The sequence below is a fragment of the Dipodomys ordii genome, unplaced genomic scaffold (genome assembly GCF_000151885.1).
Source record: "Dipodomys ordii isolate 6190 unplaced genomic scaffold, Dord_2.0 Scaffold18, whole genome shotgun sequence".
Taxonomy (NCBI): Eukaryota; Metazoa; Chordata; class Mammalia; order Rodentia; family Heteromyidae; genus Dipodomys; species Dipodomys ordii.
The window spans coordinates 12,387,330-12,406,397 of NW_012267234.1; the positions used below are offsets into that span (position 1 = coordinate 12,387,330).

General features: G+C 43.7%; 1 protein-coding gene across 1 annotated transcript in view; it reads right to left on the reverse strand.

Annotated features, from left to right (window-relative positions):
• Positions 1–15,972: 15,972 nt before the first annotated feature.
• Rfwd3 (ring finger and WD repeat domain 3) overlaps positions 15,973–19,068 on the reverse strand; it is a 30,804-nt gene continuing 27,708 nt past the window's right edge. The window contains exon 11 of the mRNA XM_013012686.1: positions 15,973–18,524. Coding sequence (XP_012868140.1) covers positions 18,381–18,524 — 144 coding nt within the window. The 3' untranslated portion in view covers positions 15,973–18,380. The remainder of the gene's footprint in view (positions 18,525–19,068) is intronic.

Below are 19,068 nucleotides of genomic sequence, written 5' to 3' on the forward strand. Positions count from 1 at the left end.
CGGACCCCCCCCCCAAAAAAAGAGGTAGAGCATTAGCCTTGAGCACTAAAAGCTCAGGGACAGCACCCAAGCCCTAAGTTCAAACCCCAAGATCCTGTACAAAACCACCAAAAAAACCCTTGAATCTGTGTACATCTTTACTCTGTAAGAATAGCAGAGCTGGATTCCACCCAAATTTAAACCCTGACTTGTGCTTATTTCACTGCCCTAAAGAATTTATTGTCTGCATGACAGACATCAAGTGATTAACACCCATATAATTGCTTCTTGATCACACTCTCATTTATCAAACCAACTGTAAGCAATGATGATGTCTTAAAATACTAGTGTTCTTCCACAAATGATAGGTATATAATAGGAGATCAATAATGTCTTGATTATGTGGTTAAAACTGCTTCCAACCACTAAGTTAGCATAAAAGGAAATTCCTTATTGGCTCAAATGAAACAATCATGTCCTAAAGCCAAATAGTATTTGGATTAACTGCTGTTTCAAATTACTATTTCCCTCTGAAAAAATATGGAGTCAGGAGACAGTACACATATAAATCTAGAAACCATAAAATATACTCCTACAGGAAACAATTCACATAGGTTAGATAACAAAGACCTTAGAAATTGCACTATTACCCAGAAGTCTCATTTACCACCTTGTTAGAGCGGTAACTTGCTCAATCACACAAGTAGTTAATGGCAGTAACAGCTCTAGTCCCAGTTCATTTTTTGTGCTGTTCCATGGATCCAATTCAGGGGAAAAAAATAATAATAATTCCTCTACTGCACTAATACAAAGCTTGTTTCAGGTAAATTGGGATTTGAAAATCTTTTCACTAGGCAAAAATTCTGTGCATAATAGACCCACACTAGCAATTAAGTCAACACTGTTGGACAATGAAGGTCCATCTCCCAGGAAAATCTACAATACTTTGATCCATAAGAACTGTTACTACTTAATCTTTTTTTTGTTTTGTTTTTAGTGTGTGTGTGTGTTATACTGACACTCAGACTTGAACTCAAGGCCTTGAACTTGCTTGGCTTCCCCCCTTTCCCCATTCTTACTGCTGCCACTCAGTTGTGCCATACCTCCACCTCCAGGTGTTTACTTACTGATTGGAGCTAAGAGACCTGTGGTTTTGTCTGCCCAGGCTGGCTTCAAACAGCAATCCTTAGATCTCAGCTCCTGAGTAGCTAGGTTTACAGGCATGGGCTATCAGTACCCAGCATCAATTGTTTTTTATATTGAAGAGGATTCTAGTCCCATTGTATGTCCATTTATAAACTGGTGACATCCTCAACACCCACATGCTTATTTTCCTTGCTGCAACTACCAGAGGAAACTGGAAAGATATGGTCTCTACATCAAAGAGGACCTGATATGGGCTGAGAATGTGGTTTAGTGGTTTAGTGCTTGCTTAGCATGCATGAAGTCCTGGGTTCAATTCCTCAGCACCACACAAACAGAAAAAGCCGGAAGTGGTACTGTGCCTCAAGTAGTAGAGTGCTAGCCTTGAGCAAAAGAAGCTCAGAGACAGCACCCAGGCCCAGAGTTCAGGCCCCACGACCGACCAAAAAAAAAAAGAACTGACTAACAAGTATCCTTACCTATGAGTTGGTTTATGGTTTGTAATGCTAAAATGTCGATTACTGTTCAATATATAAAATGGTTCATCTTAAATAAACATTTACAACACTCACTTTGTGTATTGCTTTAGCCCACAAATTTATAAATTTAAGATGGATAGATCTAAAGATGGCACTTCGAAATTCAGAAGAAATATTTCATGGTGCAGCTATACACAAAAATAATACTTCAGTTTTGGTTATTTTGTTTACGTATTTTATCACAGACATACACTGAAATATTTATAAGTGGAATAACACCGTGTCTGAGATTTGCTTTCAAATGTCAGTCTCCCAACACTATGTTCCCAAAATAAAAGGGTGGGGATAACAGAAGTAATGTGCACACACATTCACATGAAATCAGGCCTACTCCCCCACCATCACCACTATTTCATCTACTACCTAAGAGTGGGCATTTTGGGCAGAGTTGCTTTTTAAAAGCATGACTCATTTGATGATGTTAAAAAAGAAATTACCCCATATAACACCTACTTTCAAAATATGGTCAAAGTGCCTGAAGAAACACTGAAATGGGCTGGGAAGTCGGCTCAGTGGTAGAGTGCTTGCCTCACATGCATGAGGCCCTGGGTTTGATTCCTCAGAACCACAAGTAGAAAAAAGCCCAAAGTAGTGCTGTGGCTCAAGTGGTAGGGCCCTAGACTTGAGCTGAAGAGCTAAGGGACAGCGCCCAGGCCCAGAGTTAGCCCCCATGACCAACAACCAAAAAAAAAAAAAAGAAAGAAAGAAAAACTGAAATAATCTGCATTTTTACTACCTTATTCACAAATTTTGATTTTGTTGACAACATAGTGTATTATACAATGTTACTTAATTTGTTCTTCAAAACATGGAAGTCAGGGGCTAAGCTAGGAATGTGTCTTAGTGGTAGAGTGCTTGCCTTGCATGCATGAAGCCCTGGGATCAAATCCTCAGTACCACATAAACAGAAAAAGCCAGAAATGGTGCTGTGGCTCAAGTGGTAGAGTGCAAGCCTTGAGCAAAAGAAGTTCAGGGAGAGTGCCTTGGCTCTGAGTTCAAGCCCTAGGACTGGCAAAACAAACGAACAAAACACCTAAGTCAGATGTAAACAATTCTCAAAGTGGAATGAAATATCCTTTTAGTTTCTTTGTTAACTATACCTCTTAAACAACATATACAAGGCCAGGCGCTAGTGGCTCATGCCTGTAATCCTAGCTACTCAGGAGGCTGAGATCTGAGGATCTTGGTTCAAAGACAGCCCAAGCAGGAAAGTACATGAGACTCTTAGCTCTAATTAACGACCAGAAAATTGGAAGTGGCCTTGTGGCCCTGTAGCCATGAGCTGAAGAGCTGAGGGACAGCACCCAGGCCCAGAGTTGAAGACCCACAACTGACAAAACAAACAAACAAACAACAACAACAAAAACAACAGAAATACATGTGGTACTCTTCTTTCAATACTTCAATGTATAAAACTGGAGGAAAAGCTAGGCAAATATGTAAGTATTGTGGTTTAAGGCCAGCCCAAGTAAAAAATAGCAAGATTCTATCTTAAAAAAGAAGGGCTAGAGCTGGGAAGGTGGCTCAGTGGTAGAGCGCTTGTGTCGCATGCATGAGGCCCTGGGTTCAATTCCTCAGCCAGAAGTGGTGCTGTGGCTCAAGTCCCAAGGTGCTAGTCTTGAGCTGAAGAGCTGAGTGAGGGACAGCACGCAGGCCCAGAGTTCAGGCCCCAAGATGGACAAAAAAAAAAGAAGAAGAAGCTGGCAAGGTAGCTCACACTTAGGATCCCAGCTAAGAGGGGAGACCACAGGAAGGAGGAGAAACTCCAAGGCCAGCTAGGCAACTGTGTGAGATCCTATGTAAAAAAAAACTGAAGTCGTGTAGTTCAAGTGGTAGAATGCCTGGGTAGCAAGCAAATAGCCCTGAAACTTGGAGGAAAATCCATCAAATTGGAAATTTGGCTCTTCCCATGCCCCAAAGCAGTCACACCTCCAATTTACATGACACCTTTCCTCCTCTGGAACATAAAACCACATCCATTAATTTACTCATTCTTAACCAGATGACAATTATTTTTTCTGAATTTCAGAATTAAATCTAGAACCTTACAAAAAGGAAACATAAGACCTAACACCTTCAGCATTTACATATTAGTATCTCCTCAAAGAAAGAAAAAAATGTAGTTTCTGAAATAATATCCTTCTTAGGAATCATAAAGTCAATAGTAGGAGTTGGAGATTAAAATTTCAGGCCTGTGTTATTTTCTTTGTATTAACTAAATGTAAGAAAAACAGTACCCACTAAATTAAACAGACTTCAAAATTAGACAAATCTATGTTATTTATGGCCATTACCCACACTACAAAGGATCACTGCTCCTGGAAATAAAGATTGCCAAGTGTTATGTAAAGCACAGAAACATTCACTCCTTGGACTGACCACATTTTGAAACTTTCCCTAACAATGTCCTACTTCTGCCACAATCCACTAAGAATGTGTGTGGCCACTATTATTAGGATCTTAGTTTGAAACATCTATTAAGCATCCTCAAAATCCAAATATAAAAATCCAAAATGTTTGATAGAGTTAAGGTCTTAGCTGTATCTGCTACAAGAATAGCTGAAGGCTGGGCGCTGGTGACTCACCTCTGTAATCCTAGCTACTCAGGAGGCTGAGATATAAGGACCAGGGTTTAAAGCCAGCCCAGGCAAGTAAGTCCATGAGACTCTATCTCCAAATAACAAACAGAAAATGGGAAGTGGTGGCATGGCTCAAAGTAGTAGAGCACTAACCTTAAGCAAAAAAGATCAGGGACAGTGGCCAGGCTATGAGTTCAAGCTCCAGGACCAGCATATACATATATACACATACACAGCCTCCATCTCCAAAACAACTGGCAAAAAGCAGGGTTGTGTGGGTCAAGGGATAGTGCACCAGCCAGGCAAGTAAACTAAGAGCAAAAGGCCCCAAGCTCAAATCTCAGTCTTCTCTCCACCCCCCCCCCATCCCAAACTTCTGGTGGCTCTAAAAACTCAGTCTCTTAATTATGAATGTCTTTTTCTGAATTATTTTTGTAAAAAATTTTAGAGCAAATATTACACTGGAGTGAAAGAGGAAATATCAAGAACAGTACATTTCTCCAAACAAGTGAACTTGTGGCCTTGAACAAGTCTTTATTTTCTTTTTTGTAGTATTTGGGTTTGTACTCAGGTTCTCCCATTTGTGAGGCTGGTACTCTGCTACTTTAGCCATGCCTCTAGCATGAATAATTTGTAAGATAAAATATCCTAAAGGAACTGAAATCAGATTCTTTCTTTTTTCTTTTTTTAAATTTTTTTTTGGGGGTCCAGTCGTGGGGCCTGAACTCTGGGCCTGGGCACTGTTCCTCAGCTCTTCAGCTCAAGGCTAGCACTCTACCACTTGAGCCACAGCGCCACTTCCGGCTTTTTTTTTCCTGCTTATGTGGTGCTGAGGAATGGAACCCAGGGCCTCATGCATGCAAGGCAAGCGCTCTACCACTGAGCCACCTTCCCAGCCCTGAAATCAGATTCTTTCTACTTATTAACCTTTGGATCTAATTACAATTACCTAGACTTTTGAAGATTTACCTTTAGACTTTAAAAATTGTCAAACATGCACTTAGGTTTGCAGCATTAGATAAGAAATTACCATGCGCTGGTGGCTCATACCTGTAATCCTAGCTACTCAGGAGGCTGAGATCCGAGGATCATGGTTCAAAGCCAGCCCAGGCAGGAAAGTCCGTGAAACTCTCCAATAAACCACCAGAAAAAACTGGAAGTGGTGCTGTAGCTCAAGTGATAGAGCGCTGGCCTTGAGCTGAGGGTCAGCGACCAGGCCCAGAATTCAAGCCCCATGACCACACGAAAGAAAGAAAGAAAGAAAGAAAGAAAGAAAGAAAGAAAGAAAGAAAGAAAGAAAGAAAGAAAGAAAGAAAGGAAGGAAAAGAAAGAAAGAGAAAGAAGGAAGGAAGGAAAGAAAGAAAGAATCAACATCTGGAGCTGTGCACTGGTGGCTCAAGCCTGTAATCCTGCTACTTAGGAAGCAGAGATGGGGGTTCAAAGCCAGCCTGGGCAGAAAAGTCAGCAGATTCTTCTCTGCAATTAACCACTCAAAAAGAAGTGGAAGCGGTGCTGTGGCTCAAAGTGGTAGTCTTGAGCAAAAGAGCTTAGGGACAAAGCCCATGACACACATACACATACACACGACACACACACACACACAGAAATTATCAGCAACTCTTAACTGACTTATACAAATAGCATAAGATCTAAGAACTCATTAAGAGGTACTGTTAAAGCAAGGCACTTGTGGGTCACTCCTGTAATCCTAGCTACTCAGGAAACCGAAATCTTAAGGTCAACAGTTTGAAGCCTGGCAGACAGGAAAGTCAATGAATCTCTTATCTCCAATTAACCACCAAAAAGACTGAAGTAGAGCTGTGGCTCCATTGGTAAAGCACTAGCTTGTGCAAAAAAGCTCAGAGACAGCATCCAGGCCCAGCACACATACACACGCACACACATGCACCTGCATACACATGCACACACACACACACATACACAAAGATACTGTTAAAAACTGTGGATGTAGTTCTGGCCTGAAGCACTATGTATGTGGGAGGTTCGCATTTCTATCTCCAGTAAAATGGGGGAGAAGGATCGTTAAAATTATATTCAGACCTCAGAAGGGCCCCTCAACCCAATCACAAACACTGCCTATGTACCACAGCTTAAAATGCTGCCCTAACTTTCAAAATTTAGGACTTCAGTTCAAGTAGTAGACTAAAAATGAGGCTCTCTACCAACTGACCAAAGGAAATGAAGAGAAAAAAAAACACAGATACATTAGTTTCAACACTAGGTAAATAGCAGAAATTATTTTTTTACTACATACAAAAGAAACTGGGTAAAGAGAAAATTCTGCCGTGGCTACAATCCACATCAGAACAGAATCCAGGTTTCCGACCCAAACAAAACCTATTGCGAATACCTAAATAGATCTTTAACATAACCAAAAACAAAACAAGTAACACCACGAAAAAAAAATCTTCCATTTTTTTCATGTATAAGATGACTTGCTCCCAATTATCCTGGTCGAAACTGCCGGCAAAAATCCTCCACTGGGTTTCCGGAAGGAGCCACACTCTGCAAATACAGCATCACACAAAAGACGGGAGCAAACAGAAACACACTCGGGGCCTGGGCGGACCGCTGCCCGGGGCCGAGATCTTCTCCCAGACCCCTGCAACCGGGAAGAGAAAAGCAGGGCCCGGGAAGGGGGTAGAGGTGGGGCTCACTTCCCCGAATGCACCGGGGTGTGAGGGGCAGGGAGGGCGAGAGCGAGCGCCGCACAGAGGGAGCGAGCCGGGCAGCCGGCCGACATCGGCGGCGCCCCGGGCCCGCGACACCCCGGGGCCCGCACCAGGCCCGGCCTCCCCGGCCTCTCCCGCCTTCTCACCTCCCTCACGTCCTGCAAGCACTCCAGCACCGCCAGGTTGTTGCTCCAGGTGTGCTTGGGGCACACGCGGGTCACGTCCTCTCTGCAGGACTCTTCCTCCGCCAGCTTCCAGCCCCCGCCAGCCCCGCCGGGCCCCGCTCCGCCCCGCCGAGCCGGAGGCCCACCCGCCGGGAAGGGCGGCTGAGGAGGCTGAGGCGGCTGCTGCTGCTGCTGCTGCTGCTGCTGCTGCTGTTGCTGCTGCTGCTGCTGCTGCTGCTGGAGCTGGAGCTGGAGCTGCGATGACTGAGGTAGCTGGGGCAGCTGCTGACCCGCCAGGCCGCCACCTCCAGCCTGCCCTACGATGGACGCAAAGTTGTTCCCGAGGCCCAGGCCCTGACCCTGGCTGTGGCCACCCTGGCCAGGGAGTTTCTGGGCCCCGGCCGCCGCCGCTAGCAGCAGTAGATGCAAGGCTGCCGACAAGCGGAACATTCTCCGTACACGTCCACACGCCGCCATCTTGGATCCGCGGCGAGCTCGACGCACCCGCCGGCGCCGCGTATTTAAATAAGGGGGCGGAGTCGAGGGCGTGGCCTGCGTAGTCCCGGCGAGCCCCTCCCCAGCTGGCGTGGACCCGCGAACCTGGAGCAGGGCGAGGGCGGAGGCCGGGCTGGAAAGGCTTCTTATTCCCGGGGCTTGGCGGAAGGGAAGGTGGCGTTCCTTCGCAGGGAGCTGGGAATGCTTTGAAAGCCTGGGTAGGAGCGTGGGCTAATTGCCTGAGTTGTCGTTACAGAAAGAGGGCGAAAAAAGAAAATCAAAGGAATTGGGGTTGCCACAACCAAGATGGCCGGTGGAATATGTAGCCAGTTCAGTGACTTGGGCGGCTAGGAAAAAAGCTCTGTGTGTGTGAGCACACACCAGTCAGGTGTGTCCGGAACCTGGGAGCCTCTGGGTCTGGGGCGGTGGGAAGGCGGAAGCAGGAGCTCCATCGAAAGTTAGGGACCGCTGGGCACCGGAGGCTCACGCCTTGTCATCCACTGTAGCTGCTCAGGAGGCTGAGATCTGAGGACCATGCTTTGAAGCCTGCCAGAGCAGGAAAGTTTATTAAGATTATTGTCTCCAGTTACACACACACAACACACACACAAAACCAGAGGTGGAGATAGGTTCAAAGCGGTAGAGCAGGGGCTGGGAAGGTGGCTCAGCGGTAGAGTGCATGCCTTGCATGCATGAGGCCCTGGGTTCGATTCCTCAGCACCACATAAACAGAAAAAGCCGGAAGTGGCGCCGTGGCTCCAGTGGTAGAGCGCTAGCCTTGAGCTGAAGAGCTGAGGGACAGCGCCCAGGCCCAGAGTTCAGGCCCCATGACCGGCAAAAAAAAAAAAGCGGTAGAGAAGTAGTCTTAACAAAAAAAAATCCTCAGGGACTGAGTTCTGGCCCTGAGTTCAAACCCTAAGACTGGCATGAAAAGATAGGAAGGAAGGAGAGAGAAAAAGAAAGAGGGAATGAAAGAAGGAAAGAGCCTGGCGTCGGTGGGTCACACTTGTAATCCTAGCTACTGAGGAGGCTGAGATCTGAGGATCACGGTTCAAAGCCAGCTCGGGCAGAAAACCAGTAGAAAACCAGAAGTGGTGCTGTGGCTCAAGCGGTAGAGCGCTCACCTTAAGCTGGAACAGTGCCCAAGCCCAGACGGGTTCAAGCCCCATGACCGACCAAAAAAAAAAATGTGGTACCTATATACAATGGGATTTTACACAGCCATCAAAAGAATAAAATAGTATCATTTGCAAGGAAATGGATGGAACTAGAGCAAATCATGTTAAGTGAGGTAAGCCAAGATCAGAGAGACAGCTGGTACATGTTCTCCCTGATCTGCAAAGGTTAGATCTAAAATGCACTGGGATATGACAAATTACACAGGATTGTAGATATTCATATACAGTGAGATCAAAAGAGAGTCTTAGGAGAGAATCACAAAGGTGCAATGCTTAAGTACCTCTTCTTATTTATATAAAATAATACATATACTGAAATGAACTCCAAAGATATGGAAACATAGGCTGGGAATATGGCTTAGTGGTAGAGTGTTTGCCTAGCGTTCATAAAGTGTTGGGTTCAATTCCTCAGTACCACATTAAAAAAAAGCCAGAAGTGGTGCTGTGGCTCAAGTGGTAGTGTGCTAACCTTGAGCAAAAGAAGCTCAGGGTCAGTGCCCAGGCCTTGAGTTCAAGCCCCAGGACTGGCCAAAACAAAACAAAACCAAATATAGAGAAACAAAACTTCTTTAGTTTTTTTTTTTATGGATGATTCTGTATTTTGATATATTCCCGTGCACGTCTGTGGGAGGGTGGGGAGAGGACACAGAAGCTGAAGGAAAAGAGTGAAAAAGTGCAGCAGTGGAGTGCACTGGACATTGATGAAAGTGAACTATACAACTCATGGGTGGGGATAAGAGGGAGAGAATGGGAGAAAATGAGGGAACAGGTGACACTGTACAAAAGGAAATGTACTCATTACCTGATGCATGTAAATGTAACCCCTCTGTATTTCACCTCTACATTAACAATAAAGTAGGCCAGGTGCTGGTGGCTTGTGCCTGTAATCCTCAGCTACTGAGATCTGAGGATGATGGTTCAAAGCCAGCCTGGGCAGAAAAGTCCCCATGGGACTCTTATCTTCAGTTAACCACTCAAAAACCGGAAGTGGTGCTGTGGCTTCAAGTAGGAGAGCACTAGCTTGCAGGACTGGGGCTGGGAAGGTGGCTCAGTGGTAGAGCGCTTGCCTTGCATGCATGAGGCCCTGGGTTTGATTCTTCAGCACCACATAGCAGAAAAAAAAAAGCCGGAAGTGGGCTGTGGCTCAAGTGGTAGAGTGCTAGCCTTGAGCTGAAGAGCTGAGGGACAGCACCCAGGCCCAGAGTTCAGGCCTCACGACAGGACCTCCCTACCCCAAAAAAAGCCCCAGGACTGACAAAAAAAATAAAGTGAATTATAAACAAATAAAAGGGCTAAGGACTTAGTCAGTAAGTAGCAGAGTATGTAAGGGGGAAAAATGGCTCACACCTATAATCCTAGCTATTCAGGAGGCTGAGATCTGAGAATCACAGCTCAAAACCAGCCTCAGCAGACAAATACTGGAGATCTTATAATTTTATTCACTTATTTGGTGTGCTGGCACTAAGGTTTGAACTCAGGACCTCTCTTTGCTTTTTTACATAAGGCTGGTACTCTACTACTTGAGCCTCAGCTCAATTTCTGATTACTACTTGAGCCACAGGTCCACTTGTGGCTTTTTGCTGGTTAAAGACAAGGATCTCAATGTAATTTTCTGCCTGGGTTGGCTTTGAACCATTATCTTCAGATCTAGCCTCTTGATTGTAGGTATGAGCCTTCTGTTCCCAGCTCCTCCAACCAATCTTAAAAATATGTCCCAGGAGCTGGCACACACCTGTAGTCCTAGCTGCTCAAGAGGCTGAGAACTGAGAACCATGATTCAAAACCAGCCCAGGTAGAAAAGTCTGTGAGGGCTGGAAATGTGGCTTAGTGGTAGAGTGCTTGCCTAGTATGCTTTAAGCCCTGGGTTTAATTCCTCAGTACCACATAAACAAAAAAAGCCAGAAGTGGCGCTGTGGCTCAAGTGGTAGTCTAACAACAACAAAAGTCTGCAAGAAACATCTCCAATAAGCTACTCAAAAAAGCAGGAAGTGACATTGTTGCTCAAGTGGCCAGAAGTGGCACTATTGTTCAAGTGGTAGAGTTAGCCTTGAGCAAAAGCTCTCAGGACAGTCAGTACCCAGGCTCTGAGTTTAAGCCCCAGGACCAGCACCAAATAATAATAAAATAAAATAACTTTCTTATCCAGGGAGCCAAGCAGCACTGAATAGTACACAAGTCATAATCCTTGCTCTTTGGCAGACTATAGCTCAATGTAAATAAAAATAGTGAAGTGTCCAGCCCACACTATGAAACTCCAAACTTGATAGCCAATATTATTAATCAGTTATGAAGCCCTTTACCTGGGAATTTTGATTCCACACCAGAACTTTGACTTGTATTTCAAGGATGAAAAGAAAATAACAAAACATGCCTTTGAGGACACAGACTTGTGTCAGCAACTGTTTTTGCTGACCTGCATGTAATATCTTTAGCACACTACCCCACGTTAGTGACCCCTCCTCCTTCCCAAAGCTTCTTCACATTCGTTGTATCATTTGAGCTAGCATCAGGCCTGGGTCAGCTTCTAAGAGCTGTGGAATAATGCAACGATGTCAACAGTTCTGTGTCCAGGAATTAAATGAGTGACCAGGATTAACGCTGCCAGCCTGTAGACAGCTAGACAGCCTCCTTCCAAGCAGAATTCCTGAGTCTACTCACCACCTTGGTGCATTTTTTTCCCCCTGATCTTGGAGCTTGAACTCTTGACCTGAGAGCTGTCCCTGCACTTTTGTGCTCATGGCTTGCACTCTACCACTTGAGCCACAGCTGCAATTAGAAATGAGTCTCACAGACTTTCCTGGCCCAGCGGGCTTTGAACCTTGATCCTCAGATCTCAGCCTCTTGACCTAGTGCATTTTTATCCCACTGGCAATGCAACATATTGGGGAATGAGAATAGTTTGCTGCTGGTCATCATGTTCAGAAAACATAGCTTCTATTGTTCTGAACCACACATTTGTAGTCAAATGTAGATCAAATATAGTACTGAAAGTTGCAGAAGGCTTAAGGAACCACAAAAGACATCCCTGAAACTGAGTATTCTATGGGTATAATTGTCCACTATGGTTGACCTGAAGCCCCTATCTCTAAGAATGAAAGCAAATGACTGCTGGGCTCTGGTGGTTTACAACTGTAATCCTAGCTACTCAGAAGGCTAAGATCTGAGGATTGTGGTTCGAAGCCAGCCAGGGCAGAAAAGTCCATAGGATTCTTATCTCTAATAAACTACTGAAAAAAGCCAGAAGTGGCTTGTGGCTCAAGAGGTAGTGTGCTAGCCTTGAATACAAAGCAGCTCAGGGACAGTATCTAGGTCGTGAGTATGAGCCCCAGGACCAGCAAAAAAAAAAAAGTAAATAACTGCTGCTACTGCCACAAAAATGATCTTGAGGTTGCCAACTTTGAACATTCACTATGGCATGGCTGCTTTGTTGCCTTGTGTCTGCTAGTGAGCATATTTATCTGGCCCATCTAGGGTTGTCTAAGATAGGCAAGTCAGAGCCATCACCAGAAGTGCTTAAGAAGTCACTAAGGGCCATTCATTTTCAATACTGGTCTGTATGTGCTCAGATAACAAGTGGGAGACTATTTTAAGCCAAGTTAAGGCCAGAAATTGACAATCTGCTCTGAGAAGCTAGCAGTTGCCTATCTTTCATCATGTGCTCAGGAAATACTATACCAGCCACAGACTGCCTCTGGAGATAGGGAACGGATAAGGCTTTCTTAAAATCACAGTGACCAAGAAGCGAGTCACAGAAATCTGGGAACTTGGCCAGCTCAAGCTATGTCAGGCAAAACTAGATCATCCAGAAAGCACAAACTGCCAAACTAGTGAAATGATGATTGACTTAACTCAGGTCTCTTGGCATCATTTATTAACTTTTCAATATAAGATACCTCAGGGATGAGAATGTAGCTCAGTGGTAGATAGACGTGTGTCCTTAGCATTTGTGGTAAGATCCTACATTCAATCCTCAGATCAAAGAGTATGAAGCTAGGTTCATGCCTATAATCCTGGCTACGAAGGAGGCTGAGATCTGAGGACTGGAGTTAAAAGCTAGCCTGAGTATACAAATCCACGAGACTTGCCGGGCGCCAGTGGCTCACGCCTGTAATCCTAGCTACTCAAGAGGCTGAGATCTGAGGATCGCGGTTCAAAGCCAGCCCGGGCGGGAAAGTCCGTGAAAACTCTTATCTCCAATAAACCACCTGAAAACCAGAAGTGGCGCTGTAGCTCAAATGGTAGAGTGCTAGCCTTGAGCTGAAGAGTTGAGGGACAGCGCTCAGGCCCAGAGTTCAAGCCCCACGACTGACAAAAAAAAAAATCCATGAGACTCATCTCCAGTTTCTTTGGGTGTCACTTTCTGAGAGAAAAATTAGAATTGACTAGTGGAATAAACTGGTAACATTTATCATTGCAGTTAGTCTCAGAGCTGCAACAGGTATTTATTTTCTTCCTTTATGAATTTTTTCTTCTCAGGTAGTACACCTCAGAAGCCTTGGTTAGCTGAGGGTTGATGGCTCACAACTAATCCTACTTGAGATCTAACTCACAGTTCGAAACCAGCCTGGCAGATGCTGGGTACTAGTGGCTCAAGCCTATAATCCTAGCTACTGAGGAGGCTGAGCTCTCAGGATCTCAGGTTCAAGGTTCAAAGCCAGCCTGGGCAGGAAAGATTGTGAGACTCTTATCTCCAATAAACCACACAAAAAGGGAAGTGGCGCCGTGGCTCAAGCGGTAGAGCGCTCACCTTGAGCTGAAGAGCACAGGGACAGCGCCCAAGCCCAGAGTTCAAGCCCCATGACTGACAAAAAAAAAATCAGCCTGGCAGGAGACTCGTATCTCCAAGTAATCAGCAAAAAGCCAGAAGTGGGGCTGGGAAGGTGGCTCAGTGGTAGAGCGCTTGCCTTGCATGCATGAGGCCCTGGGTTCGATTCCTTAGCACCACATAAGCAAAAAGAAAAAAGCCGGAAGTGGCACTGTGGCTCAAGTGGTAGGGCACTAGCCTTGAGCTGAAGAGCTGAGGGACAGTGCCTAGGCCCAGAGTTCAGGACCCACGACCGGACCCAGAAAAAAAAAAAAGCCAGAAGTGGTTGTGACTCAAGTGGTAGAGTGCTAGCCTTGAACAAAAATAGCTCAAGGACAGTGCCCAGACCCTGAATTCAAGCCTCAGGACTAGCACACAAACAAAACACTCCCAACAAAATCATCTGGGTCATTTGTAAAATGAGGTAGAGTGACAATGAAACACTGTTCATCTCTACCTCAATAGTCCGACACCAGCCTCATGAGAGGAAATAGGGTCATGGCCATCTGAAAAGCTCCTGCAGGTCACAAAACTTCACTAGGCTTGGTTGTTTGAGGTTAGACTTCTGGGATGTGGATACTTTTCCTCTTCTCCACAATCATCTCCCTTCCCATTTGTTCCACACAACCCCAACACCCACTAGAGTATAGCCTAGGAATCTATCAGTAGTCTTCTTCCAAGTACTGTTTTAACACTGGTGGTGTTTAAATAGTAGGATCTATGAGAATTAGTTTGAAGGCATAGTATAACCTTTTATCCAAAGTGGATTCTTATTCTGCCAGCCTTCTATTTACAACTTTCATTAACTAGCACATCAGCTAATTGTTGGAAGCTTAGAGCTTTGCCGAATTACAACATGTAACAAATCCAGATATTAAGTTGTGGGCCATGACCATCCTTAGGAGCCCTTCTGATTGGAGTGGATAAATCTAGTTACTCCTCAGAAGCCGGTAGGGATTCATGGCATGCCTCCTCATCTATCTCAACAGCAGGCTGCTTATTCAACCAGCCCTGCACTCCACTTATACTCTTCCCTCTTCACAATGAAGAGAGCACTGAACTACATGGTTCTAGATCACATCAATGACTTTTTGTCGGTCATGGGGCTTGGGCGCTGTCCGTCAGCTCTTCATCTCAAAGTGAGCACTCTACCACTTGAGCTACAGCGCCATTTCCAGTTTTCTAGTGGTTTATGGGAGATAGGAGTCTCATGGCCTTTCCTGCCCAGGCTGGCTTTGAACCGCGATCCTCAGACCTCAGCCTCCTGAGTAGCTAGGATTATAGGCATGAGCCACCGGTACCCGGCTCATCACTACTTATTAAAACCTTAATTTGACAGCTGGGTGCTGGTGGACTATGCTGGTAATCTTAGCTACTCAGGAGGCTGAGATCTGAGGATCACTGTTCAAAGCCAGCTCAGGAAAATATGAGAAACCCTTACCTTAAATTAACCACTGGAAAACCAAAGTGGAGCTGTGGCTCAGTGGTATAACACTAGCCTTGAGTGAAAAAGCTCAGGGACAGTGCCTAGGTCCTGAGTTCAAGCCCCACAACCAGAAAAAAAAAACCCTCAGTGACAAAGGTCAAGCTGAGTTCATGCTCCACATCAGACAGCAGACAAATGCAGATCTTAATCCTTCCCTTAGAAAATAAAATGAACAATAAGTATGTCATAGTACAATTTTAGAATTAACATTAGGGAAGGACTTTATAAATGACTGCTAACTATAAACAAGTTGAAACGCAAACACAAGTTGACATAAAACACTTTAAGAACTTTAGGAAAAGACTGAAAAACAATGGTGATAGGTTTCTTAGTAATTTGGGATTTCTACCCTTGACCTGTCACTTTCCTTGAAGCATAGGATTCCTTAAGGAAGGTTCTACCTAGAGATTGTTTCCTTGGAATCCAGTATACTCTTATTTCTGTTTAACTGGAAGACACTTTCAGCCTTTCAAGCTTAATTGCAGAATTCCTTGTTTATGACAGAAGTGGTGACTTCAAGCAGAAGAAACTGAGCCAAGTGGCCAAAACTGCCGAGCAGGAATCTGACTGCCCATAATTGTCCACTGCCACGGTCTTAAGAGCTGCCAATCACTTAAAGAAAATGAAAAAAGTCCTCGTTTTACCTCTCATATTAAGTTTTAGATTCTGAAACAGGAAGCTAGAAAGCAGGCGAGTCTAGAGAAAGAGTTAACAATCATATGAACTGTGTTAAGAGAAAAACAGCAAAAAGTAAATCACCACCTAAAGCTCCCACTGACTCATCAGTTTAAATTGTCTACTTCAATTCTAGAGACCATCCTATGTAACTCAGACCCATTACTGCATAAAACGGAAAATCTACCAGGTAGCATATTCCTGCCTCTAGGCAAAGAAAAAAGAAAAAACCAACTGTAACACATGGAAAAATCCTTTATTTTCATATGTACATTAAACACAGAAATTCCATTGCCTTGTTTTCAAGCCAGATGCGAGGATACATACAATGACAAGATATTTTGAATTTGCTGAATTTCAAACTCTAAAATGGAAGAACAATTTTGAAGATAGGGGTAAAAAAACAGAGGGGCAGGGACCCTGGTGGTGCTGAGGAGACTAGAGCCTAGGTTTTTAAATGAAGTCTGCTACAAAAGTAGGGGTGACAGTACCTTTTCTTTTGGGTTAAGATAGGGTCTTCTTCAGTAGCCCAGGCTGGCCTAAGACTTGAAATCTTTCTGCCTCTACTTCCAGAGTTCTGGGGATTACAGGTGTGTGCTACATGCTTGGCCTGAAGTTTTCTTTTTCTCTTTTTTCCAGTGCAGAGACCAATCCTCAGCACCAAAATCCAAATTTAGAATTGCAAAATGTAAAGGATTGGGAATATTTGACATCCATTCAACTTCCTTGGTTAAAAGTCCCCTAGTTCCTACTCTTGGAAAAACCAATTAACATCAACTGATGTAAACTGACTTGCCACAAGATAAGTTAAATCCTAATTCTGCTCTATCTGCATCCTCTCTGTGGCAATCTATTGCAGTCAAACTAGTTTTATCTTTTTTTTTGGGAGGGGGGTCAAGGTAGGGTGGAGAGTCTTGCTAGGTACATTTGCTGGCCTCAAACTCACTATATAGCCAACAACTGAACTTGAATTGAGACCTTCCTGGCCTCAGATTCCCAGGTCATACAAGTGTACCATATCACTAAACATGCCACTATATAGTGCTTGCATTTTGCTTTTCAATTCAAATACTATTCTGCCTCTGAAGCTCCAGGCTTCAACATATCAAGAATTAACTTCCCTGAGAAAGGTGGGCTTTCCACAGGCTATGAAAGCTGGCTTTTAAAAAGATATCCTTAAAAATAAAACATCCTCAAAATTAAATATCCTCAAATGTGTTTTACTAAAAGACATAGCTAGAACTTGGAACTCTGGGGAAATCTACGCTAACAATCCCTTAATAGTAAGAAATATCTTGGTAATAGCTCAGGAATTTATAGTCTGAATTGTTATAAAAAGGTACTATCTCATAACAATTACTTAAGAGAGTCACATTAATAGCCATGCTGCTGCTCCTAAGAACACGGACTTGCTCATACCTTGAGGCAAGTCCCAATGGATAGTGGTTTAGAGGAACAGCAGAGTGGATGAATAGAACCCGAGTATCTACTGGGCTCCCCAAGTTGAATAATCCAGGACAGGAATGAAAGTTGGTAGGTACCTTCCTGTTACTGATAGGTCTTCAATCACTATCATCTTTCTGTGAACAAAAATTTCACCAATGCTTCCAGAGAAGATTAGGTACTTAGAATCAAACATCAGGTTCACATAGGAAAGCCTTGGGAATTATAAATACTTAAAAAACAACTTCTAACTTCAAAAAGATTGGTCCTATTAAGATAGGTACTTTATCAAAATGAGACAAGCCCTCCACCTCATTATATACAACAGTCTGAAAAACTTAGTCCCTTGTTCTCATCTCTAGTATTAGGGAAGACTCAAGTAAAAGCTTTGTCATGCCACTTGTTTTTTTCCCAGCAAGAAGGAAATAGTCATTAAAGCACTCACTGTCTTTGATAAAACCCTGAGATCCTAAGCTAGCTAGAAGATAGTATTTCCCTATTGCTCAAACAACTGGTCCTCCTTAACAATAATAATGCAACAAACTGGCCATTAACTAAGTAAGGTTCTATATAGACAACCAGTCACTTTTATTCATCATAGGACTTGCCAACATCCTAGCACTGGGTGGCTGTAAAATGACTTTGTTACTACAAAGCACACAATATACAACACACATTTCTGTGGGGGATAAGACCAAGTTACCAATTGGTTACCAGCCTGTAAACTCAGAAATAAATCAAACCTACAGAGTTCTACAGTGCCCTCTTGTGTTCAATGGAAGGAAAACCTCTGAGTGCAAGTAAATCACTTTCTAGGATGTAGCTCTCCCAAGCCAATAGACAACTGAGGTCATATACTCCAGAAAATGTTTGGTACACACACACAAACTGCTGCTGAGAAGACTCACCAAGGTCCATCAGATCTTAGAAAATAAAAATTCCCAGCAAAGATACATGAAGATTTTAACCCAAGAAATGAAGATAGAGTACCACTTACTCTTTAAATGGATACAACAGATGAACAATTGCATACACACAACAGACAACACAGTGTCTCAGTGGCCCTTAAGTTCTAAATTTACAATAATCCAAATGAACTATGAAGTTCTAGTTTGTAGGCAATAAGCAGAGATTTCAGGGTTGCTAGATGCTATAAACAACATTTAACATTAACCATGAGTCTGAAAGTCTCATGACCATGATCACTCCCATTTATAGATATGGACAGTCTTCTCGGTTAAAGTAGCCAAATAGCTGTTATGATTCACATCAAATGGGCAGATGTCCAAGACAGGCTGATCACACTTCAGGGTCTGCAGTATTGAGCCACTGCAAGCACTCCACAGCTAAAGAAATAAAGCAAAAACATCAGCAGTCAGTTCAGGTGAGGAGTAACTGCCCTAACAATGGAGTTCTTCATTTTTACTTACTACATACATTTCAAGTATTCATGTGGCTAGTATGATTGTATTGGACAGCACTGCTTAGACTTACTTATACAAGATCAAGAATTTCATAATACCATGTACTTCATATGATCTTATGTTAAAGAGCTATATTATTTCTGTCTCACTCATTCACAGTTATGCTAAGATTGGCCAATACGTTCAGGTGGCAACAGGTTATCTGTCCACTATAAATTTCTCCATCATCTGTTAATTTCATTCTAAACTAATGAACCTAATGTCTTAAATATTTTAGAGGTTTCAGTTTGGTTTTTATTTTCTTAGTGCTAGTCCTTGGACTTAACTCAGGGCCTAAGGTTCTTTTTACTGAAAGCTAGTGCTCTGGGGCTGGGAAGGTGGCTCAGTGGTAGAGTGCTTGCCTTGCATGAATGAGGCCCTGGGTTTGATTCCTCAGCACCACATAAGCAGAAAAAAAAGCCAGAAG